The sequence below is a fragment of the Vidua macroura genome, chromosome 2, assembly GCF_024509145.1.
Source record: "Vidua macroura isolate BioBank_ID:100142 chromosome 2, ASM2450914v1, whole genome shotgun sequence".
NCBI classification, from domain to species: domain Eukaryota; kingdom Metazoa; phylum Chordata; class Aves; order Passeriformes; family Viduidae; genus Vidua; species Vidua macroura.
The window spans coordinates 97312790-97338048 of record NC_071572.1 but is presented as its reverse complement, the minus strand read 5'-3'; the positions used below and the strand labels follow the sequence as shown (position 1 = coordinate 97338048).

General features: G+C 39.3%; 1 protein-coding gene across 1 annotated transcript in view; it reads right to left on the bottom strand.

Annotated features, from left to right (window-relative positions):
• The window catches only part of LOC128804144 (complement C4-like), a 41159-nt gene that overhangs the window by 5036 nt on the left and 10864 nt on the right, over positions 1 to 25259 (bottom strand). Inside the window, exons 12-38 of the mRNA XM_053971675.1 lie at positions 24946 to 25143; positions 23107 to 23298; positions 21625 to 21774; positions 21079 to 21205; positions 20637 to 20708; positions 19588 to 19788; positions 18633 to 18744; positions 18337 to 18407; positions 17307 to 17446; positions 16257 to 16469; positions 14956 to 15007; positions 14437 to 14517; positions 13116 to 13319; positions 11551 to 11626; positions 10967 to 11123; positions 9515 to 9610; positions 9019 to 9187; positions 7919 to 8085; positions 7309 to 7467; positions 6661 to 6720; positions 6114 to 6207; positions 5239 to 5407; positions 3539 to 3626; positions 2858 to 2932; positions 2137 to 2245; positions 1081 to 1170; positions 590 to 682 (exon numbers count right to left, since the gene is read on the bottom strand). Coding sequence (XP_053827650.1) covers positions 590 to 682; positions 1081 to 1170; positions 2137 to 2245; positions 2858 to 2932; positions 3539 to 3626; positions 5239 to 5407; positions 6114 to 6207; positions 6661 to 6720; positions 7309 to 7467; positions 7919 to 8085; positions 9019 to 9187; positions 9515 to 9610; positions 10967 to 11123; positions 11551 to 11626; positions 13116 to 13319; positions 14437 to 14517; positions 14956 to 15007; positions 16257 to 16469; positions 17307 to 17446; positions 18337 to 18407; positions 18633 to 18744; positions 19588 to 19788; positions 20637 to 20708; positions 21079 to 21205; positions 21625 to 21774; positions 23107 to 23298; positions 24946 to 25143 — 3415 coding nt within the window. The remainder of the gene's footprint in view (positions 1 to 589; positions 683 to 1080; positions 1171 to 2136; positions 2246 to 2857; positions 2933 to 3538; positions 3627 to 5238; positions 5408 to 6113; positions 6208 to 6660; positions 6721 to 7308; positions 7468 to 7918; positions 8086 to 9018; positions 9188 to 9514; positions 9611 to 10966; positions 11124 to 11550; positions 11627 to 13115; positions 13320 to 14436; positions 14518 to 14955; positions 15008 to 16256; positions 16470 to 17306; positions 17447 to 18336; positions 18408 to 18632; positions 18745 to 19587; positions 19789 to 20636; positions 20709 to 21078; positions 21206 to 21624; positions 21775 to 23106; positions 23299 to 24945; positions 25144 to 25259) is intronic.

Sequence of the window (25259 nt, the reverse complement as noted above, 5' to 3'; positions counted from 1 at the left end):
TGGAATTATTAATCAAGAGACTCTAGATTTGTATTCCTTTATTTGTATTTTTTCAAGGAAGCTCCTCTGTGGTTAGGTTTTCACTCTTTCCTGTCCTTCTGTTAGCATCTAACTTACCAATGGTGCACAACCAGTACACAACCAGTTTTCCTTCAGTAGTTTATCCAACTTTGTATCCAAAGAAGAGGCCAGAAAGGCAAATTAAAAAAGGCAAAAATATTAATCTAGCTCTGCAGAAGGAGCTACTGAACTATGGCATGCCATGGAAACCCTATTATTTATTTACATCCTGTAACATGAGGGATGTAGTGGATTGTGGTACTCCACCATGGGTTTTTCCCTAAACCCTGTAACATAATGTCTACCCCTCCTTCCCCCAGCATCCTGCTGCATCTTTCCAAGGCCTTTACTTCCCACTTCACTGCCCTGATGACTACAACTGCACATGCATTTGTTTATTTCTCCTTGGCCTCTTGGCCACATACAGAAACCCTACTCAATTCAGGAGAGGTCTGGGCACATAGAACTACAAGTTTAGACTTATTAAAATGAATGATGCTGAAATCAGCAGTTGTCTTTCATGCCTTACCATAATCTGCAGTAGGTTGGTAGCAGACAAAACTAACACGCGTGGTTTGTGTTAATGATTTACTGAAAGTTGATTTTTGCCTTGGGCAGGGACCTGGAGGGAAGAAAATAAGTGATACACCCCTATAGGCATGGATATGTAGACAGATGTAATTTATACATCCATATTCACACAACAATATAAGAGAGAATAAAATGGCAGAACAATTTCCTTAGTGGTGTGATAGAGGATTTTTACGTACACACGCACATGTGTATATATATATATGCAAAATATATGCAATATATATATACATATATATATATATGTATTTTGCATTTAGCTATCAAAAAAAAAATCAATTTGATACTGAACATCCTAGAGGATGAATGTGTCCTGTATTAGACATTAGGATAATTCTAATGGTCCTTTCTGGGCTTAACAATTCCCATGTAAATTGTTCCTAGAAGTAACTATCTTCTTTTAGACCAGCTTATGCAGTCATTCCTTACCTTCTGCACACTGGCAGACGTTGGCGTGGCACAGCTTTGAAAGCATGGCACTGTGCGTGGGAGCACTGTAGAACACACTGCACCTCCTGTCTGTGGACAAGGAACAAAGCAGCTTGTATGGGAGAGCTCAGGTGGAAAAGCCTGTACAGTACAGCACAAATTACGTTTGCAGCCCAGCTTTTCCCTGGTCCAGAGAAAGCAGAGCACTGAGGGATCAGATCCACATCAGCAGTTCCCAAAGACCTAGAGCTTAGGCACCTGATGTACAGTGTTGCCTTACAGCTGGGCAACAGTTTGAGGTTATTTTACTTTAGTTTAGATAATTTTTGTTTGGGCATTTTTTTTGTTGTTGGGGTTTTTTTAAATTTTTTTTTTTTTTTTTTTTAAAAGTTGTACTCTTCCCTCCCTGCATCCCCTCCTTTTTTTTTCCTTCTGAAAACCATCCATCTTAAAAGCCTCTTTAGACCATAGAACAACAGTGAACATGGCACTGTTTCAAAAGAAGAAGATAGGATCAATCAATAGTGGTTTAAACCCAGTGTAAACTGTCTTGGATCCCTCCATTAAGGCAAAGTAGAGATTTGACCTAATTTTCAAATATTGTTTGTGTAACTTTGGCAAATGGGGAAGATTTGCATTTAACCTTTCTTTGAAAGAGGAACAAGATTGCTTTCTGTGGCAAGCACATTACAAAAGTCAAACCTCTAAAACTGCCTATCTTAGATGTATGAAGACGCAGCCTGTCAAAACAAAACATGAGTGAAATATACTTAAAAGCACCATGAGAAACAGGAACTCAGGAAATATGATTTAAAAATCCATGAGTGTAAAAGTTCATATTTTCAGTCCATTTGCAATATTGGACCATTCCTGAGAAGATCTCTGTTTAGATAATCTGGAGTAACTGGAAGATAGTTACGCAAAACTGGTATTTTTATCACTCAACAAAATTACGTGGTTTCACACACTACATCAAAATCAACTTTCTATAGACTGGAGGGTTTTTTTGAGAGTTTCTCTTTCAAGCAGTTATGTATCATTTTTCTGTGCCCTTACCAGGGTTGTAAAAATCATAAAGGATGGCATTTGCTGGCTGAACCAAGCCCATGGGATTGATTTGCTTTGCCCCAAATGATATACAATCTGGGTCCGGTCCATTTGGGAGCTGGAGGAAAAAGGAAGAACAGTTTTGATGAGAAAACTAACTCTCTCTTCTCAATCAATTCTTCAATGTTTGTGCCTGTGCTAGTTGTTGAACACTTGTTCTGATTGCATAGCTGAATTAATACTGATATCTGCTTTGGCTGTAGAGGTGAAGCAATTCAATGGATGTGGGGTGGAGTCATTATCCAAAATATTGGGAAATATACAGAGAGACTAGGGGTCCTGATGCTTACATTTGTTAATCACTATCTGGATCTTTGTCTCGACATGCAAAATGTCCATGTGGAATTTACAGGACCACCAGTTAACACTCTTGTTATCATGTATCAAAAGCATCCCTTCTGACTAGAGATGGAGAGGATTTCTCTTTTTTCTTGGGCCAAAGGCCAAATCTTGAATATTAACTACATCTCCTTAGACATAGAAAGGTAGAAGATGAAAGTGTGTGTTTCCCTTCTTCCCTTCCTCTGTTCTTTCCACTGAGCTGTTCAATAATAATAAATGACAAAAATTACAGAAAGGTAACAGAGTGAAAAATGCAATGATTAGATTTTTAAAAGCTCTATATGCTATCTGAAATGGCAGGGATTAGAAAATCATTGGGTTTGCTTACCTCACCAAAGTAGAGCAAAACCCTCCCTTCCTTGTACTCAAAGTGCTGAATGTACCTGTCTGAAGCTGTCACCAACTGCAGGAAAACAAAGGAGCAAGCAAATCAGAGCAAACCCCTAGCAGAACAGGAATATCTTTGCTGCCACCTTCCATATTCTAGTTTGCTTTGTTCAGCCCTCTTTTTTCCTCCCTAAAAGAGACAGTCCCTGAAAGACTGAAACTGCAAACTCCCTCAACCAAGCCAGCTCTAGACCCTGAACTCTGTAGCCACATTTTCAGAGCACTGTGCCCCATCTCCTTGTCACAGTGTCCTGCCACCAAGCACCACTGAAAGACTACCTGTCTTCTGTTCTGCAAGCACAGGATGCACTGTCCTGGCATGTCACAGGACAGCAGTATATGGTAAGGAGAGGCACATTACTGACCTGCTGAGCCTAAGAAATCTGAACTCTGTTCACCACAAGCTTTGCATTTCTTGTATATATTCAGCAAATATTTTTATTAGAATGAGAATAGTGAAAATCTATCTATCTATCTATCTATCTATCTATCTATCTATCTATCTATCTATCTATCAAAAATCTGTTTTCCCATATCTCTTCTGTAGATTTTTGGAAAGATTTTGAAAGAAAAATTTTCTAAAGGCTCTATAAAAGGTTGCATAGAAAAGTGTGTTTCTAACCTGTTCGAGCTCCTTTGTGTCAGGCTCCAAACCACTCAGCAGAGTGAGATCAACCAGGGACATCTTTGGTACTTTGGGACCTGTGGACCTTCATAAGGGAGATGGTCAGCAGTGACCACGTGCATGGAACAGCCAGGTTGCTTTGAAGAGTCTGGCTTTCCAGGCTTGCTAAAGGTGAAGCAAAACTTTCCACTCCATTTAACTTTCCCAAGAGGATTTTAATTTGAAAATTATCTGCCTAATTCATTAAGAGCTACGAGGTAAAATGACTCATCTAAACTAGTCAAATGGTTATCCAAAACCCAGGCGCCTTGCCTGAGATTTTCATATAGGCTTTCCTTGGAGCAGATAGGCAGAAAAAAAAATCACCTGTAAATCACAGTCCATCTCACCTTAAAAGCACTGTTGAAGCCAGGGAGGTAAACAACACTGACAAAGTATCTGTTCTCTCTTACTTACAAAGTGGAGACAGAAAATGAATTTATCAAAATTTTTCATGGACTAAGTCAAATTTACATCACCTTTGCTGTCTGAGGCAAAAATCCTCATTGCTGTAATTACCCATTAAATATATGTATTGGATTTTCAATCTTTTGGATTTCACCATCTCAAAATCAGGTAGTGGTGTCATGGCTGGAAAATTAAATTGTTCTGCACTCACATGGGGTGCCTTGACATGAGATATTTTACATACAATTAGCATGTAAAATATTCCATCCCATAAAGGATGCACCACAGTGTAGGGAAGAAGAATGGTGATGTAATTAATGCCTTCAGTTTTTCTCCCATGTCTTAGCCATAAGAAATTTCACATTATTGTCTAAGCCTCAGCCTAACACTCAGCAGAACAGTGATGCACAACAGTGGATCAGGTAGCTGATAAATGTTACATAGCATTTAATGGGGAAGATGATGCTTTGACCTGTACACAATTCATTGAATATGTGTTTAATGAGGGAGAGTAAACATTGGGAATTAGTGTAGCTTCAGCCCTCCCCTGCCATTGTTTGTGCCACTGTTTAAAAGAGGAGATAAAACCACTGTCTTCAAGGCTTTGACAAAAGTCAGAGGAAAACCAAAATTCTACTGGGGAGCAAAACCTGCTTCTTCCATCCTGCTCCTCTCTAGAAGGGAAACCCAGTATAGCCACAAATTCGTGCTTCTGAGACCAATGCCAGACTGTAAATGGGAGCAAAGACAGGTGTTTCACTGTTATGCTGAATACCTCTGCACTTGCCAACTTCTTGTCACATCAGAATATCCCATCTCCTCTTCTCTCCTAGATAGTATTAGTCATCCTTTCTTTTTTTATGAGGCCAGAGTGTGACCACAAAGGAAGTAACAGCATCCCTCCAGAAAGTGATGGAACTCTGTAAATGTGCTGCTACTACTACAGTCTAGCTGTATTTACCTTTTTTTAATAAAATATTTATTTCAAATTTTTAGTCTGCCAAGTGCTTTAGTCCCCCCAAGAATTTGATGGGGAAGAATCAGCAGTGGACATTTGAAGTCTACATAAACCATGTAAATAAATCTCATCTATTGTTTGGAAACCTTTTCTCCTGCCATGCGAGAGAGGCCACACTCACAGTGTATGCAGACTCACAGAAGATGACTGGGTTGGATACTGTGTTAGTGGATATGAAGAGGGTGACAAAGGAGAATTACAAGCAAATGAAGAGCTGATCTTGCAGACCTACCTGACACAGACTTTGTATTGCAAGGATTCTGTTTTGCTGGGAGTTGTCAGATCCCTTTTTCTTCTGCTGCGGATATCAAACCAATCCATTTTAGACAGTGTCTCAAATGTGCTGTTTCCTCCTGTAGTCAAGTCCTCATAATCATCATCTTCATCAGAGTATTCAGCTTCTGGAGGTGAGAGGCATGGTCAGCCATGCACAGATTTGCCTGCAGTTTGACTCCTTTTGGTATAATGATAAATACCAGTGGGCAGTCATGCCATCACTGTGAGTTCACTGTACACAGTCTCTGTGTTTCAATTCATTTATGGTTAGAATTCTAGGGATAACTATAGGAAGAATAACTAACAAGCCTATCTAAGAGTGGGGTTTAGGCAATGCATAAATATTTAAAGGACAATCCCTCCCTCCAAAAGTTAACAATTCAAACAGAAAAAAATGATGCAGACACAGGCAGAGATGATGATGACTTCAGGAGATGCAAAACACATTCTTGCTCATATGAAAGACCTATGACGGATCTGCCTCAAAGAATTTTAAACCCACATAGTAGGTCCCTTTTTAGCCAGGAACTGAGCAGGGCTTTCCCCTCTGTGAAGGGAGTTCACCTTCCCTTTCTCAAGAAGAGTTTCTAACGGTATCTGTGTAACTGTCAAGTACCTGCTGCACCTACAGTCACTCAAATGGTTGTTATACTATTTAGAATATGAATAACAAGCTAAATGAAACAATGACTGGGTAGAGTTCAGGGACTTCTCTTTTTCCTAGTTTCATTCATTTGTTCCCACTTTCCAAGCCTGGAAAGCTATGAAGTACCATTAGCAGCTGGCCAAATGTGTCAGCTTTGAGACCCAGCCTCTGCCCTTTTCACTCACCAGAGTACTTAAGGCTCCCTTCCACTTCCACTGTCAAAATCAAATCATTGCAGGTGTTGTCCTTCAGCTCAGGTGACCAGTACATTTTTAATATCTAAGATGAACACACAAACAGCAATCCACTAAAAATATCATTTAAATGACAAGAAATTTACCCATTCAGGACTCCAACACATGATCATGGGACATGGGAGTGTGGAGAGAAAGACCAGTCCCCCCGTGGCACAGACTGGTCACAGAGAACTGCACAGAGAATTGCACAGGTCCCATGTGCAATTCACAAATGGTGTGGAACTCCTTTGAGATAACTCTTCATTCCCAAACACAAAGAGGTCTTTCAAACTCCAGCCACCTCTATCACCCTTGACATTTTATGAATTTAATAAAGACAGGAAAAATTGACAGCCCATAAGGCTTTAGGCCCCAAATTTTAGAATTTTGGAGGTAAAAACACAAAGGTTGAGGCCATGTCAAGTAAGTTTTCACTTTTGTTTCAAAAAGAGATTAAAGAAGACTCTGGACTCTGTATTTTGAATTTACAGCTTACACTCATTGTCCCATTTCCTTTGCCGTTCACAGATACTTCAAGTTTTCTCCCAAGTTCAAACTGCAAACCAAGGGAAAAGAAAATATATTTAGTTTGTGCTCAGCATTTGGTCTATTGTTTTCCTGACATCTTGACAGTCTTCTATGCCTTCACCCCCCAAACCTGGGTAGGGAAAACTATGGAAGGAATTATGAGACCTCATGTCTCAAGTTTTTAAATGTACTGAGCTAATGAATCTTACTCTGCTGTTTTAGGGCCCAGTAGATGTATTTTACCAACTTCAGCCCCTCCTTTGTATCCTGGATTTCACATTTTCACAGTTCCAGGCACAGAGATGATCAGAATATTCTCCTTCCACCTCATTCCCTAGAAGGACTTAGGTTTCTGGATGCTCTTCACTTTTGGGAGAAATTCATGCCACCAAAGTCCTCAAGGCAGGAAAGCACCTCTAAAGTGCGCTGCTAAGCACCTGCTGGGTTTGGGTTTTTTTGACTTTAAAAAGATTTTGTTGTTTTACAGATCAAATTATTTAAAGGTATAATAAATCAGCAACATCATGGTAGCTTAACATGACAAAACCTATGCCAGAGGATTTGATTTCTCCTTCTTGAGGGAAAAAACCCTTTGAAACAACCAACGATTGTATACCTCTAGCTGTTTCTGAAATCCTTCATGGGCATCAGTCAGAACAATGCTGTAGTAATTTTGCCTTCCAGGTGTTCCCAGTCTGACAGTCAGGTCGGTGGAAGCAGTGTCCAGTGTCTGTATGCTGTATGCTGACAGAGCTTCTAAGGCCACCACTGTGTCCTAGGTGAGGAAGAAAAGCAGAAAATCTAGCAGTTATGCCAGGTAATTTCAACAACACATCAGATGACATTATCAATCACCTTGAATTCTGTTTTATGCTTTTTGCTTCTTTGAAGTTCTCCTGAATTTGTCTGTCTGAATAGTCTCTCGCACAGACTATTTATTTAATTTCCCAGCTTCTTCTTATAGCACTAAAATTGTAAACACATTGGAGTCCTGACCTTTAGATTATCCTACTTCTTCATAAGGAAAAAGAATTTTCTTTGCTGACTTTTAACTATTGTATTTTGGCCCATTGCTAATTAACAATCCAAAATCTTTATTGCTTCATACACTAAAGAAGTTGAAAATTAACTGTTATGATCCTTTCAAATCTAAATGAAAAAGTATTTAGGGGGTTTCTACTTCCTTCCCTCCCCTCAAGACTCCCGCTGAACTGGTGGTCAGGCACCTGTGTAGAGCAGTACCCTCCGCCGTAGTTCCTTCTTTCTGTCAGCCACGTGGCAATAGGCCTTGCATATTCCATGTCTTCCAGGAGCAAGGTTTGAAGCAGGGCATAGGCAGTGCTTTCCACCGAGACTGCGTCGTTGCCATTTCCCCAGTAGCGCTGCTGCTTTGCTGCAAGAATAACTCAGTCCTGAATCCCCTTGGCAGAGACTTTTGCCAAAAATCACTATTCTACACATGGATACTTCATGTCATGGCACTGTGGAACCACAAGACACAGATGCTGTTGTGAGAGCAACAAATCAGCCAGGGAGAAAGATAATGGTAAAGAAAACCCAGAATTTTATTTCTCCAACCCATGGGTCTAACGATCCCATTGTACAGCGATGTCCATCTGATGGATTGGTAGCATTGTGTCTGATGGTCCCTCAGACATAATAGTATTAATTATGGCTACAAATCCAGCCTTGATTAAGGAGAAGCATATTCCCTACACTTCAACTGGGGCTGTCGAACCGTACTGTATTTACCAAATGCATTGGAAGGGATAACCAGGACAGTGGTGCAGCCACACAGGTGACTGACTCAGCAGTCACCACTGCCACACCCTCTGGGGGTTAATGGAAACACCCATGGGGAGCTGGGACAAAGCACTCAGAACTGGTGGAGGGCTTTGAAAGAAGGTGGGCTGGATTACAAATCTAGTCTGGACTACTCCTGTATGTTGCTATTTTTTCATATGAAGTTTCTTCTTTCTCATTTGGCTTGGACTTCTTTTTCTTCCCAAGGTAAGGAGAAAAAATAAATAAATATTTACTGTAGTTTTGATCCAGTTTCAAAATCAGAGAAGGTTATGATCCAGGCTTCACTAGCTGTCACTTTATAGTGATATTAATTATTAAAATTACATATTAAAATGTCAAATATTAAAATATTTAATTATGCAATTTAAATAACTAAATATATTACATATATACATATACAGTTGTATAAAATTATTTTTTCTTCATTTACTTCAAATTGTTTTGTTCATATAAGTGTGCTCAGAGTGTTTCCTTTAGGAAAAGTGCTTTTTAAAGGGATTTTTAAGAATGTTACCAGTACCTTCATCAAAAGAAGAACAGTCCCTAAATTTTTCTTTCACAAACTGAGCTTCTTGACTATCAGACTGCACAAGTGTCAGAGCATAAGCAGTGATGACTATAGAATAGCAGTCAGTGTTTCTTGAAAATTGATTTTTCATGTAAGCCACTGCTCCTGTAATCACTCGTGCCTGTGAAAACAGAATGGATCCATTTGTAAAGATCACTGAGACCTGCTAACTGTTGCTTCTGGCACTAGGAAAATAGTACTTGGAAATTAGAATACTTCCCTGTAGTAATTTTTAAGACAATTATAACAATATTTGCTTAGCAATTAAAGCCATTGATGATAGAGCATGTAGCTCAAAACACCTTGTTGTATAATAGGCCACGACATCTTTTCCTATCCACCACAGATGTAAGCAGATTTTAAACCCCATTTGCAATTCTCCAAGAGATGGTAGTGTGGATATGCCATTGTGCAATAGACTGCAGACTTAAAGAGCCAGGCTTCCTACCACATCAGGTGATGGGTAGACACGTAGGGTCTGTTGCAATGCTATGGTTACAAAGGCTGTCATAGCCAAATCGTCTTCTGCTGACTTAATGCCACCCTGAAAGATGAAATATGAAAAGTTAAATGGGCATGCATATATTTATGATTAAATCTAGACAATTACTTTCCAAGAAGTCAAGGATTTTCTCTGCAAACCCTCTGATCATGTACTATGTAGCTGTTGCCTTAAATTTTTCTCAATAATATGTGTCCATCTAAAGTATATCTTCTATGGTGGCAACATTAAAGGTTGCATTGAACAGTGTAAGTGATCAGGAACCCACCACGTGAAACCAGCTGATAATCAAATATTTAGTTATTTATCTTAGAGCTAAAAATCTCTAATTTCTCATTGAAACATTCATAGTTTCAGTGTTGAGTCACTAGGAGGGTGGGGTTGTTTTCATTTCTGTGCTACTCTTTACACACTAAAGAGCCCTCTACCTTGCAGACAGAACTCTCTCGTAAAGGTATTTATACACCAATACTACATCATTTCTTATCCCTCTTCTTGATAAAGTAAGCACTGTGATCTCATTAACTTTTTTTCCCCCTGAAAGCTCTTGAAGGATATGTAAGATAGAAGATTATCTCAGCTTGAACACAGGTCAAAAAACCCAAAACCCTTTGACCAGTCCTTGAGCTACTTGTTTCTTTTTCCCCAACAGTGTTACATCAACTGAAACTAGCTTTGGGGGTGAAAGTCTCACTAGTTATTTGACAGAGATCATTAAAAATATTAATCTATGTTTTTTCATATATACATGGTTGCTACATTGCATTTTCAATGAGTTTTGGAAGATGCACATTACTTTCCTAGACTAAATTCATGGACAGTATAATAATTTTGTGTTTACGGACAGTTACAGAGGTTATGTAGACCAAGATATGCAACTGGAAATTGTGATTAAGTGTAAACATTTTTTTTCACCATGGCCATGGTGAAATACTGAAACAGGTTACCCAGACAGACTGGGACGTATTCAAGACACAGCTGGACGTGGCCTTGTACAATCTGATCTAACTAGAATTGTTTTGAGCAGCATTTGGACTAGATGAGCTCTGGATGCCCCTTCAAAACAAAGTTATAATTCTACACTCTATTGCCTTTGGCAATAAAAGGCTTACATTTTTACCAAATATATGACCACCCCCAAATAATATTTTAAGTGCTCGATAGGCATAGCTGAAAAAAGTATCTAAGACTGTATAAAAAGGTAAAGTGAAGTGCTAGCTATGCATCTGACATAACAGACATCTTTACAAAATAATTTTACATTACAGATTTTTGTACTTACATTACAGATTTATTCTCTTTAGATACATTTCTTGTTATTTAACAATTCACAGCATCCCTTTCAATCCCTGATAGCCCTAAATGCACAACAAATTATTCTAACTATGGATGACCTACCTGCATTTCCCTGTCCATTACAGGGTGGTGGTCATGGAATGAACCATCTGCCTGCTGTTGATTAACCAAGTAGGAAATTGAGTTGCTTATGTGACTGTCTTGGATGCTGAAGTATTCTCTGCTCCTTGTGAGCACTTTAACAATGAATGCAGTTAACCTGCACAAAAGAAAATTTTCCAAACTTGTGCTGAGAGATATTTATAGAAGACTGTATTGACAGGAAGAAAAACATACTAATTTTATGCACAAACTCATATTCAGCACAGTGCACTCACTGGAACCTAGCGAGTTAATGTTCAGCATCGGCTTGAATATTTCTACTCTGTGGCAAATGCAAAATAATCAGTGGTTCAGTATAAATCTCCTTCACCAAGGACTTAATACAGTCAGAGAATTTGGTGGCTGATTATTCATGACAAAAGTATATAGGCAACCACCAGATTTTCAAAATCCATCACCAAAGAAAAGCTTCTGATGCATCAAATGATAATAGAGGTAAATTGAAAAAAAAAAAAAAAAAGCCCAACCAAATAAACAAAAATAAAACTCCAAAAACAAAACCCCAGGAAAAGAAAATAACTTACCATACACTACTGGGGGTTGTTCTAAATGCTCCATAGGACCCATCCTCCTTCTGAAACTCAAGCACTCTAATGTAACCTGCAAGAACAGGACAGTATGTAACTGTTCAAAGAAACATCCATATTTATTGGATATTTTCCTACATCATTTGTATTATAATGGACATGTTTTGTATTGACTGGTGGAAGAGTTCATGGAGGTGTTCAGTGGGGCATTAAGGAGGAAATGACTGGGTCAGCAGAATTTGACACAGAAAAATCACTAGGCTTAGAAGGTCCGCTGCCTTGTTTGACTTAATTGAGCCAAGAAAATAACCTAAAAATTACAGATACCTATGGTTATAAAACATTGTATGTGTCGTGAATATTGGGAAATTGTTTCCCATTATTGACAACTTTTCAAGCTGTTGATTTTATGGTGCATTGAATCAAAAAGTATACAAAACATCATCTGTTGGGTCAGACAAAGTCTTAGAAAAATCATGACTTGTGGCTTCTGATCTTGACTGCTATTATTTTGACAAAGTCTGTATTGTAGCCACATAATGAATTTTTTACACTGAAGAACTTCAATAAGAATCAATAAAAGCATAATGTAGGCACTAAATGATGCTGATAATACTAAATACTTGTTAGCAGGATCTCATGTCACTTTTGGCAGGCTTGATAAATAGGCAAAGATCTCCATGCAGCAACTGCTAGCATGCTTTTAATTTATAATTTAATTTTTTATACACTTATTTTTTCATTAATGAAATGTGTTTATCATATCTGAAGATCACAATGACAAGTGCATTTTACTGCTTTATGCCATAAGCACACCACTATATTTAGAAAGATCAGCTGTACCTGCTCCAATACTGACAATTCCCTGTGTTAATTCCTGTGAGCTGGAACATTTCCACATACTGTGGAAATGTGGTCCTGGCTTTGCTGTACATTTAATACCAGCTTTGGATCACATCTTGGAGTGGAGTCTTCCAGAAGCAGAATTGCAGGTGTCCTCTCCCTAAGGAAACTCCTTCCCTGAATACAGGAGTGGGCAAGGGAAGGTGTCAATATCATGATTAGCATTGGGAATTTCCTTTGTCATACTTCTGTTGACAGCCACAGACAGAGATGTCTACATCCCAGCTGGCTTATTCTAAGCAGTGTCTGTGAACCATAGGGAGAAATAAGCATTTTTAGGATGTGATTCATCTTGGTTGATTTTGAACATTTGGAGGCAATGAACAACTGGCCTTTGCTATCCATTTAGTTTGAAAGGAATTTTCATCGATCAGCTCAGATTTTACTTTCCACTTCTAAATTAGGCAAGAGAGAGAATGGACTGTCAATGTCAATACCATCCAGTGCCAGATGCTGGTAATTAGTGTCCTCCTCACATGTTCTGTCCCTCATGTGTCATATCTGTCTGCAGACTGCCAGGGGCATTTCTGTGAAGCTGTGGTAAGACAGTGGGCACTCCTTCAGGAGGCAGCTGCAGCCAGTGTGCAGTGCAAACGGATAACAAGGATCCCTTCCTTTGGCTTCTGGTTGGTTTACCTTGTTTTGTTTTTTCTGCTTACCTTTTTCAATCATACTGATGGCTTCCTGCTTCAGCTCGGGGTTAAAGTTCACCCACTGCTCGCTGGCATCCAGGTACTCAATGGCGTAGACTGCAGGGGCCATTTTCACCATCGTTTGCTCTGCACAGCCTGTGGGCAGCTGAATCAGCTTCTCAACTCCGCTGAGACTCAGACAGTTTTCAACAGACTGATCCATAATGTTCCCTGTTGTAAAAAATACAAGCTGTAGTATGTATCTTATTTTAAACTGTAAATATGAAGAAAGGTGATCCTAACTACAGGCTGATATTCCAGCATGGCCTGATACTCCTCACTGCTTAACACTGTTCTTAGCTACCTGGGACTTCATAAAGCTCTTTGAAGAAGGGCAAGGATGAGGTGCCAGGCCCCGGGAAAGCTGGAGAAAGGAGGCTGGCACAGTTAAGGAATATGAAGGAGAAAGAGTCCTCAGACTACTGGAGGCAGGGAATAAACGAAGGAGGAAAGACTTGTCTATCAGGTTTGGGCTGGAAAAATCTTGTCAAACCAGCCCTGATCCTCCCACAGAAGGATAAAAAGATTGTGCATTAATCATGACAAACATTTTATGTGATTTTATTTTTCTCTGTGCAATTTTATAACTTTACAAATTCAATGATCCCTTTATTTTAGAACACAGATTTGAAATGGAGGCCAATACCCTTTGTGTCACAAATGCATTATTTTACATTTCTGGGGGGCAGGGGGAGAAATACTTATCACTAATAAAAGTAGTTGCTAATGGATGTTTTAAAATATGTATGCATGAGTATATATATATACATATACATATATATATATATATATATGTATGTATGTATGTATGTATGTATATATATATACACACCACACACAACTATATTTGATTAAATGAATATATGAACATATTTCCTCTTTGGAAATACAGAACTCTCCAGAACCTATACATCAGAGTCTGGCATCCTTATTTCTGGAATCCAAGGCAGATTTCTACAGCCCTGCATGAAGTTTTTAGAGAAGATGAGCTCTTCACTTCACATCTGGCTTTCCCATAATGTTAGTCCCAGCACAGAGAGGAAGGATGGATCTCATAAAGCTATTACACTCACTACAAGTAAGAAGGAGTAGTTAGAAAGAGGAAGAGGTACTGCCTCAACCCTGGGGATGTTTTTTTTTATGACCTGGCCATGTAGCACAGACCATTTGAGTCATAACAGAAAAAACAGGAGAGAGAATGGAGTCTTTCCATGCAGGAATGAGCAGCACAGAGAGACCTGTCCCTTGTCACCTATGGAGAAGTTGTTGACAAAAAAATTCCATTTACCTTTCAGGCTAACTAACACGTGGCTATCAGAACCCGGTACCATATTAGATGGTCTGTTCAGGTCAACTGTATGGGACTTCACTGTAAATAAATTAATATATTAAAAAAAAAAAAAAGATATCTACATCAAGACTTTGAAAACATAAACAACATTCTGTAATTTTAGAAAAAATATATTTCTTATAGTGATTTAATTTTCAATCTTTAGCAATATTTTACACTTGAAAAACCCTTGTTTTTAATACCTTTTAAGACCCATTAGTGAATTAAATAGATACCCAGTTAATATATAAAGAATGATACCTTGAAAAACAAAAGTAAAATAAATCAATTATAAACATTTAGAATTTTTTTTTCCTTTCACGAGTCTTTTTCTATGTATTGGATGGAGAGATTTCTGACAAGTTCTGGTTAACCAAAGGAACATCTGTGCATTAAGGAGTATTCCGCTGCACCCATAATCCACTCCTCATTCTTACTCTAAACCTCACCCGTATCTAACCATTTTGGGTAACTTACGGCCACTGTTAATGCAAATGGTCTCTTCTTCTCTCTGTAAAACACCTTCAGCCTGCACAGTTAAAGAAAGAAAAGTCAAAACTTTTGCAAGTGCTCACAACTGAAATTAAGCTGCAAGAAACCAGTGAGGTCCACCCAAGCACTAGGCCAGCAGGTGGCACAAATAAGTGATTTTGAAGGGCGATTTCTCTCTAGGTAAAACTCAACCTCCAAATCAGAATTTCAGTTTCCCAGCTGAAATCCTGATAAACTTTGCTGATTTTTTTGTGTTACTATTGAAACATTTCTCTAAATGAAATTCCTTTAACCAAAACCAACTTCCAAAAATTAAACTTCAAACTTCATTCTCAGCTTTGTGACCTATCAAGTTCACAGAAGGTCTCATTTTTGTAAACCTCTCATGCATGAAATCCTTGAAATTCTGAGTACATCTTGGATGTAAGACTTAAACATGTTTTCCTTCTGATTCCTCACACCCCTCTTCCTACAGTTTCAGTTTTAATAAAGCTATTTTTATAGCTACTTCTAGTGTTTTGGTGTAACACTGAACTCTGAGACTGTGTCTATACCTACAAAAGTTATAGCCTTTAACAACAGCAGGTACCCAGCATCCTGTGCCTTATTCTTACCTACATGGTAATACCTGACATCAGGAATGCAAGGATTCATATTTTGCACTTTTTGTGTGGATGGAAAAAAGCCCTCCATGGATGACTTAGGTATTGTAATGAGTCTGTGTTGGCACTTGAAAAGTAATTTTTTCTAAAAGGCTCCTCCTTTTCATAATTTTGAAAGAGAGATAAGGTATTAAATAATCAATACAGCATCTTTGTTAGCATGTTTTGCATGTTTTTACCTATGTAATTGTTAAGAGTGAAGATTGATCCATTGACCAGAAGGAATAAAATAGGGTTTAATTTATTACCAGCAGAGAGCATTTCCTTCTTAAAAGTTTGCTAGATGGACATCTTCAATCTTGGCTTCACAAGGAAAAAAGAATTTTCATACATGTTGATGAAGCAGGGAGAAGTTAAGGATTCTAAGACAGTCACCTGCTGAAGAATTTGTTGCTGTGTCATGGGTAAAGGATGTTCATTGCCATAGAGAACAAACATTTCCATATACAACACACACAGAGGCTTAATTTTTGTCCCTCAGTCCTTGCTAAAAAATGGATTTCCTGCATTGCTTCCAGCTTTATGTTTGTACCTTTCCACTCCCTCCACAAGAGCTCCACACGTAGTGAATGTCGCATTTGAGGACAATTTGTGAAGTGCCTGCCCTCAATTAGTTATACATACCACAACTTTGAGATTCTTCCTAATGCTATCACTGTGCCCAGAATCCTGGTCGAAAGCGATAATGGTGATTGGGATTTCTCCCACAGTCAGAGGGACGACTGAGAAGAAGGCTGGTGTTGCCGAGTTCCCCTTAGCCAGCAGTGGCAGCTGCACAGCCTTCGCCGTAGTCTCTGCGGTGCACAGCCCCTTCACTGCCTCCATCTTCACTATCACCTGTGGGGACAAGGCAATGCCCCAGAGCAGTTCTGGTGCACCACTGCACTGGAAAATACCTCTGGATGCCCCTTCCAATGTAAATTGTTCTGTGGCACCATGGTCTGTTAATATTCAGCTATATTGATTAGGGCTCTGAAGGTAAATCAGCTAACATTTCTTCCTTACACTAAACTCGAAACAGAGTTTTGGCCTCTCCCTGAACCACAGTGAAGTAAGAAGGACAGTGCATTTTTATACATCCCAGCTCTACACAATTCAATGCAGTTCAGAGGATGCTGGTTGAACAGCTGGTTAGGAGATAGGAAGAAGTGAAAAAAAGAGTACCAGCCTTAGGACGATGGAGGCCCTAAGCCCAGTGACAACTGTGGCCATATGCAGGACTGCATAGCAGTCACATGAAGAGAAAAATTGGCCCTGTGTTGTATGCTCAATGAGTTTTGTGGCTAACATTGTATGGTGGGCTCATACTCATTTACTATTTACTCATTTACTATCTTGTGTATCTTGTGAAGTGTTAGAGAGTGTCAGTGTCAGCACTGGGTATTGTCCAGATCAGAAGGCAGCAAAAAGGGAACAGATTGCTTCAATGAAGGGGAAGAAGTACCCACAGACAAAGGATATGTCTATGAAACATGGTGAATGAAATCTGCTTTATATGATAAGCTTGATTACCAAGTAGAACTGGATCCTTGGGAAAGCTTTCAAGATAAGAGCACTGTGTCTGGGCTTTAGGGGAGCACTGAAGGATGGCCAGGTCATTCCCATTAAATCATTACAAAACTATAGATCTAGCTAGCTAGGCATGCAAGGTACAGCAGTTGTTGGTAACACTACCTGGAGATCATTGGGCAGGTAGTTGTAAACCACTGCTTTTATTTCCAGTTGCTCGTGTCGTCTGACTGAGTACGGTAATCTCAAGGACACAAAAAAGTCTTTGAAAACTGCAAAGGTGTGGGGATCAGCCACACAGAAACCTGGAGTGAGAAAAAGGAAAACAGCTAGAATCGAGAATTGCACACTTAACATCAGCTGATAGGAAGTTAAATGTCAAATCAAAAATAGTGCCTGGGCTCCCCTGAGCAGGCGAAGAAAACAGGCATATTCAGAACTCATTTAAACTCATCTGCACTAGAGACCTATCTCCAGTTTGCCCCCTGGAGTCACTTCCATAGTTTTTGATAGCTAAAACTTGGTAGAAGGATTTGTATGTTTTGTGAGTGAAATGTGGCCCAGTTTTCCTCCCCTTTCAAAGGGGAGTGGGCAGTACAGTATAGACCCTTTGTCCATCCTGTGTAGTTCTCATCAACTCCTAGGAGCTCCCAGAGGGCAGCACATGGGAACCTGGGCTCTCTGGTGTCCAGCCCTTGCCGGTCCTTTGCTGGTTTCCTGGTGCTCTTTTCTGCCATAGAGGCCACAGATGTTCATGCTTTGATGGCCAGAACCTGGTCCCAGAATTATTCAAAGAAAAGTGGTGTTACTGCTCCTACCTCTCATGTGGCTTCCTGGCCATGTGGAAGCTAAAATGAGGTGGTTTAAAGAGTGGAAAGAATAAATGACAATTTTGATTGTATGACCCATCATCCTTGAGACCCTACTTCATGCTGCTTTTATAAATATATACCTTAACTTCTAGTTGGGCTTTAACATGGCATAAAAGAGAGAAGTAGCTATTATGATCAAAACACAGTGTTTTTTCACAGAATCACAGAATGACTAGGTTGGAAGAGACCTTCAAGATCATCAAGTAAAACAGTACAGACTGTTTTATTCTGTCAACATAATATTGTATCTCTCTTTTAAAAAATACACATCCTCTATTCATCCATAAACAAAGAAACAAACAAAAAATACTCAATACTTATACCTTTTTCAGGAGATATACTTATTGCCTGAACTTCCCAGGTAGTTATAGAGTCAGGAGCGAAGTTTTTTACACTAAAAACACAAAATAAAATATATTAGAAGGCATGCATAAAATGTAGACATTGTAATTTAATAAAGTTTGAGTATTTAAAGAGAAAAACATATTCCCTCAGTTGTGGAGACAAAGTACTTGCAATATTCTGAAGTCCTCTGCATCAGATACTACATAAAGCTGATATTTATAGACATTTGAGAGTACAAATTTAAACATATTCAGCTAGTCAGGCAACACAGTACCTGTGCTTTCCAGGGCCTTCCACTTCTTCAAGACTCCACCACCAGCTCTCAGGAAAATAACTGCGCAAGCTGACAGAGGTTTCATCAAACAATTCTTCATGTTCATTGTATTCTGCAAAACAGGAGTGAGGTTTCTTTTTGGAAGTCTTCAGCTGCTGACTTATACTGTCTTGCAGAGAGTCAACTTGTAAGAGCACAAAAATGCTCTGAATGAAAAGATTTCATCTAGGTTTCATCTTATACATTAAAGAAAAATGTTGAAAAAAAAAAAAGAAGCAATGACATAGCTTTTCCCTGAACAAAGAAATAGTCCCTCTTTTCAACTTCAATAACTGTATGCTACTAAATGAGAAATCAGTACCCTGTAGTAAGGCTAGCAAAGATGTTCCCAGTGTCCCATACTTGGTGACAGACAGGGGAAATCTGTGAGAAATGGTAGCAGAAATTACACTCAGAATGAGATCATTTTAGATGCAAAGTTTTGTGGGTTTTTTTTTGTGGTTTTTTTTTTTTGTTTTGTTTTGTTTTTTTTTTTTGTTTTGTTTTGTTTTTGTTTTTGTAATATAATAGTAGTACCACTAATTAAAGAGGCTTAAATCTGAGACCACTTGGAGCCCTGAATGCAGACAACCACCCCCTTCTCTGCTCTGCTGTCTGTGGCCTTTCTGGGGTGTGGGCAGGGGCCATCAGTTCCTCTGTAAGACTGGAGGGGCCAGCAGTGGCTGAAGTGATTTCTGCCTTTTTTCACCCCAAGAAGTTATCCCGTCCCACTCCCACCTCCCCAGTGTGCAGGTGTGAAAATGCAATGCTGTGTGGCTGCTGCACTGCACCAGGGCTCTCTGAAATGCTGACACGAAAACTTCCTCCCCAGCCCCACAGCACTAAAACCCCTTGACCCTCCCCAGCCACCACAAGAAGGGTGAAAGTGGCAGAGCTGTATGCCACTGCTCTTTACGTCGTGCCAAGCCCACTCTGTTCCTCTGCTTCGCCTGCTTCCTGAGGGCTGTGGCTTTCTCACAGCAGTCCTGGAAGGCATTCCTGCATTCCTGGGAGCCAGACACCTTTGCAAGTCTTTTTGCACAAGAAAACCTCATGGGATTTAATTTCATTCCATCTTGGCAGCATTTTAGTAGAGCAGTGTTTTGGTATCTGCTGGCTGCAACAGAATTAAAGCCCAGAATTAGTGCTGTGTAAGTAGAAATCAGTGTAAAGGTGTTCATTGTGCTCATTCCTGTCATTCTTTGCCATTAACATCAGTTTCTACTGCAAAGCCAAGCTTCAGCCTGGGACCCTGCAAACAGTCCATCCTAAAAACCGTCCACAAACACAGGAGGAAATCATAGGCTCTATGGCATCCTAGAAATTCTGTTCTAAGCCCTCTCTTCCCAGTCAGACTGAATTAAAAGTTGAATCCTCTTTGCAGGCTGGAATTCTCAATAGAAATAGCAATACCAGTGTTCTCTTTCTCAGAGTCTGATTTCAAAAGAAAGAAAGAATCAAACTCCAAGCCTTCATGTCTTCTGGCAAGAAATTGAGAAAAAGAAATTGCACAAATCGACAATTTATACCAAATGCTATACTCTTCTCTTAATTGCAGCACAAAGTACCAAAGTTGGCACAACTTCAAAGCAGAATGTCAAGGAAAAAAAAAAAAGGATTTATAAAACATCTTCTGACCATACAAATGATTTTGAAAACCTCAAAGTTGTGACTGCTGACATGACATGTTATCTACTAGAAGTGCTTTGCATTTGGGATTATAAAGCAGTGAACTAGTTTGCATTTATAAGCATTATTTGGTTTTGGGTTTTGAGCTATGCTGATGAATGATGCATCATGCAGCATAGTACATACATTTGTGCTATGTCATATAATGCAAGAACTAGAACTAAGACTACCTTGGCATCCTTCACTATGCCATTACTTATTGCCTCCTAGATCCCAGACACATCCCTTTGCCTCCCCCTGCTAAGATTTTCAGGCCACCCAGAGGAGCAGACATACCGATTCCTGACATTTTTTTCTGAAAATCCAAAGATCTCTTCTGCCTTCTGGTGCCCTGGTGGCATTTGTATCCTGGGAAGGCAAAACAGAAGTGCTTGGTCACGATGATATGACAGGAACAGCCTGATCATTCACATCATTCATGAAGACCTGTCTTAGGACCCATCTCATTGACAGAAGACCCACAATTTGAGGGAGAGTCCCACAGATCTTCCAGCCTAGCCAACTGCTGCCTGCCCCAGCTGAGGTGGTCAGCAAAGGACCAGCACCCACCATCTGAGATATCCGAGCTGCCAGCATCTGGTGGAAGAGCAGAAGAAGAAAAATCCAAAGGCAAAGGAGATTTTACAGCATAAGAGTAAAAATGTTTCTGATTTTTTGAGCATTGTCCTCAGATCTATAGTGGTTTTACACAAATTTCTAAAGGGCAGATTGCACTTACCTTCCCGAATGCTGGACTGAATCGTGTCTGATATAAAAGCCAGACCAACATCAGTAAAAACTTGAATGCTATTTGTGCCACCACCCGCAGAACAGCCAAGATCATAGGAATTCATAGCATTAAATACCTGCCAAATAAAATGGCACAGGTATATAATACATGCTTGTAAAGAGTTTACATATATATCAGAAAAATTCTTGTAGCCTTTGGTTCACAGAAGCAAGACAAACTGGTGGTGCAAGCTGCATTTGGAAGCAGATTAAAGTTGAGGGATGTTTTAGTTTGGGAGCACTTTCAAGCCATGCTTTTTTAAATTTACAAAGTTGTCTGCCATAAGATGGAAATCCCCATCTTAAATACACCACTCATCTTAAACATGCAATTAATCTTAAATAGATCCTAAACTGCAAAAGAAAAAAACATTTTCAAGTTTAGCAAAGTGCCGTCTAAACAATTAATAGCCATTAATTACATTTTGATCCTCTCATTAGTCATGGAAAATTTTGCTTGACTAGTAGATGCGATATTTTCTTACAAATATCTTACCTTTTTGGCTGTAAGCTTATTTTTCTTATTCAAAATAAAAACTGCTTTATCAACCACAGCTAGGGCAACTTTTCCCGCATGGTCCATTTCAACCTGTAAGTTGACCTGGTCTGTTGGTTCATACGTGTCTTGTTCTGTTCTCACTTTAATCTAAATTGAAAAGATTGAAACAGAAGTATCATATTTGTTAATGAAAAGTGAAGACTCTTTGGGCCAGGAATACTGCCAGCTGTGACTGTCAGCAGTCAGAGGCTGGGACATGGTCCTGTTTTGTGATCACAGGAGTTTTTGCCAGTGATCCTGTGTTTTGGAACACATAGGTGCAGATATTTCGCACTGAAGGAAATCATGGGGAACTGAAAGATGTGTCTTGCAGAATACTGGATGTTGACTTTCAATTACATTTAAGCACTAAGGGAAATTTAAAGTTTGTGTTAGGGGTTTGTGGAACTGAGGTCTTCAATATAATTTTGTTATTTTCCAGTGGAAAAAAAAATTACCATGAAAGACATGGTACAGTGTCCTTGTCATTACATGGTAATGTACAAAATTAACCAACTTAAACCAGTCTGTAATAATATTTCCTGCTTTTTATCATACACTTGAAATTTTTAGCACAACTGAGCAAACACAGATTTGGTTCTGATGTACACATTTCTATGGTTTAAAGAAGAAGTAGCCATGGTGATTATGAAATAATATTAATTATTACTAGAAATGCCTGTGTACATTATTTTTGCCCTTGTATAAATGAAGGATTGGTTTGTCTGTTGGAGATGGATGATTTTTTCTTGAAAACTTTTTTCCCCCTGTGGAATATCATATGCTTTTTCCAAAACAAACATTTTCAGTGGAAAAATATTTTTAGACAGCTGACAATTTTCTTCAATTGGGTTTCATGTTATTGGGAGAAATTCCTGTGTCTTCATTTTTTTTCATTTTACTTTATGGTCCCAAAATGAGGAGGAAGAAGAGAGAAGGAAGATGAAAGAAAGGCTCCCATTTTGTCTACACTTCATTTTCTAATGTAAACTGTTCTTTTTAAAAGCTTTTAAAGTGCTACCAAAACTCAGAAAATTACTTTTATCAGAAATTTAAAAGCTTGAGAAATTAGTTCAAATTCATAATTTTTCCCAATAAATGGCTTCATTTTCTTTTGTGCAACACACATCACTACAAAAAGAGAAAGTTACAAAGAGATTCTTCCCCCTCAACAATTTTATCAGTGTTTTCTTGTTGATTTCTAAAATATAGACACTCACAGGGGATGATTTCTCTGTAAGAAACTGTATTTTTCATCTCTTTGAGGCACAACATGGAAACCTTTCTGAGCTATACCTTTTGGCACAACTCCTGATGACTCCTTTTCAATAAAAATTACATGTCTCACTTTATAATCCCAGGCCTGCACTTACTCTGCCAGTACCCCATTTTTAAAAAATTTTGGAATGCAACAACAGAGGCCACAAGCTCTTAAAGCACCTTTCCTTCGCAGACATCCGTGACGTCCAGCCACACAGAATCAGCGATGATCTCTTGCTGGCCCTCGTGCTCAATGAAGTAGTAGGCTAAAAAACGAAAGGCAGGCACCATCTTCTCAGTGATTTTAAGGTTTATTACTTTGTTTGAGGATGGGACCCTTCCCAGAAGCTCAGCTTGTCCCTTTGCCACAACCTGCAAGGCAGAAACAAAGAGAAATCAAATACAGTGACTATGCTCCAGAAAGGGCATTATGTTGCATAATTTTACGGTTTAGTTTTTTTTTGTTTGTTTGTTTGGTTTTTTTTCCTGAGGCAATTTCTGTTTAAAATATATTCTCTTCTAATGGCACTAACAGTTTTGATTGCCAATCTGTATACCAGTAGCCTGGAGGAGATCTGCACACTGTGGTGGTGGATCTCTGCTACACTGGTCTTGTGGCCCAGGTTTGAACACAAATCTGTCACCCTCCACTCAGTCTTACAGCTTGAGAAGGGGTACCCAGGTAGTAGACTAAATTTTGTTTTCTACAATGACTGGTCATCACATCCAGGAAGATACCAGCATTATTTAATCTGTAATCAGTACTGAATCTTTCAGAAGGTGTGAAAGAGTTGGAGCAGGAGGTTCCAGGAAAAGTACCACAGACTTTTCTTTAACTGATTTCAGCCCATCCTTCACTATTTAACTCCTTCCTACATTATGTTAACTATATTCATGGGTGGTCAGAGGCATGAAAAACAGGCACAGTAGCAGGAGTGAGAGTGTTCTTCCCTGAACAAAATACGTGAAGCTTTCCCAAACATACAGGGTTTCGGGAAGAAACAAAGGCATGCTACAGCCTGCCCTGAAATCCTCACTGTCTTTGTTAAGACAACCAAAGTTTGGGAGAGACCCTCACTGCTGAGCTCCAGCAGTGTCTGCCACCATCCCTCCCACATGTCCTGCCTGCCCAGCACTACACCTTCCCAAAGACTGGCAGCACCCGTTCTAGCCCTGTGATACATCATCCATTGAAAACAAACCCCCAAACTTAAACTTAACTCCTAGGGATACAATTATTCCAATATATCAGAGTCCTTTTAAAAATAAATGAGAACTGATATCTTGGCACTTATCGTCCTGTGAGATTTAGACTGCCAAGGGAAATTAGGACAAAGAGAGCAAGAAGGGGATTAAATACATTTCACATTCAACAGATTCACTCCTGGAATCTACACATGAACACATTTGTCTCATGCAGCAAAATAAATACTATGCATTTTACATGCTCCCAAAATAAGTGAAAATGTATAAAAAATAGCAGAATCATAGAAATAATTTCTGAAAAGAACCTATGGAGATCTCTAGTTCATCTGCTTGCTCTAAGATGAGGCATCACGAGGGTAAGACTAGGTGAGATTTGTGAGGGTTTCTTTTATTGAGTGTTGAATTTTTCTAAGGCTGGAAAGTCTCTCAACTTTCTGGGGAACCTCTTCCAATATTGCACTCATCACTAGTGAATAGATTTTTCCAAAATGAATCTTTACGAGGGGCCATAATTTTTAACCTTGGCCCCTCGTTATATTGCATGGCACCACCTAGGACATCTTGTCTCCACCATGCCTTAATCCCTCTTCAAGTAGTTCTAAGTTGCTATTAACTCACTTTTAGGCTCTTCACCCAACTGAACAAGCCCAGTTCCCTCAGCCTGTCTTGGTGGGTCAGGAATGCCAGAACAGCAGTCTTCCCACTTGCCCTTTGCTGGAGCCCCTCAGTTTTCCCTTGTATCAATAACTAGGTAAATGTTCCAGGTTGCATAATTTCTGAAAGAAATTACTGATATGATACTATTCTGTTTACCATATAGTAGAAATAGCCAATGTTTCCACTGCCAGGCTGATGAATATCATTCAAGGTGATGGGTAAGGTATCTCCAGGTGTCACAACAGTGTGCGGGATGCTGATGCTGAGGTAGTTTGGAGAAGCAGACTGGTATCTTTCAGCTCTGATACTGGCTTCAGGTGTTTCTAACCTTTCTTTACCCTCTTCAGCCTTTACCTGTCAGGGAAGAAAAGGACAGAGTGAGTAAAGTGTCTCACAGGAGACAGTGCATAGTGTCACCAATAATCATATTGTGCCAGGTTATTTGGAAAACACTGTGAAGTGAGAGGAGG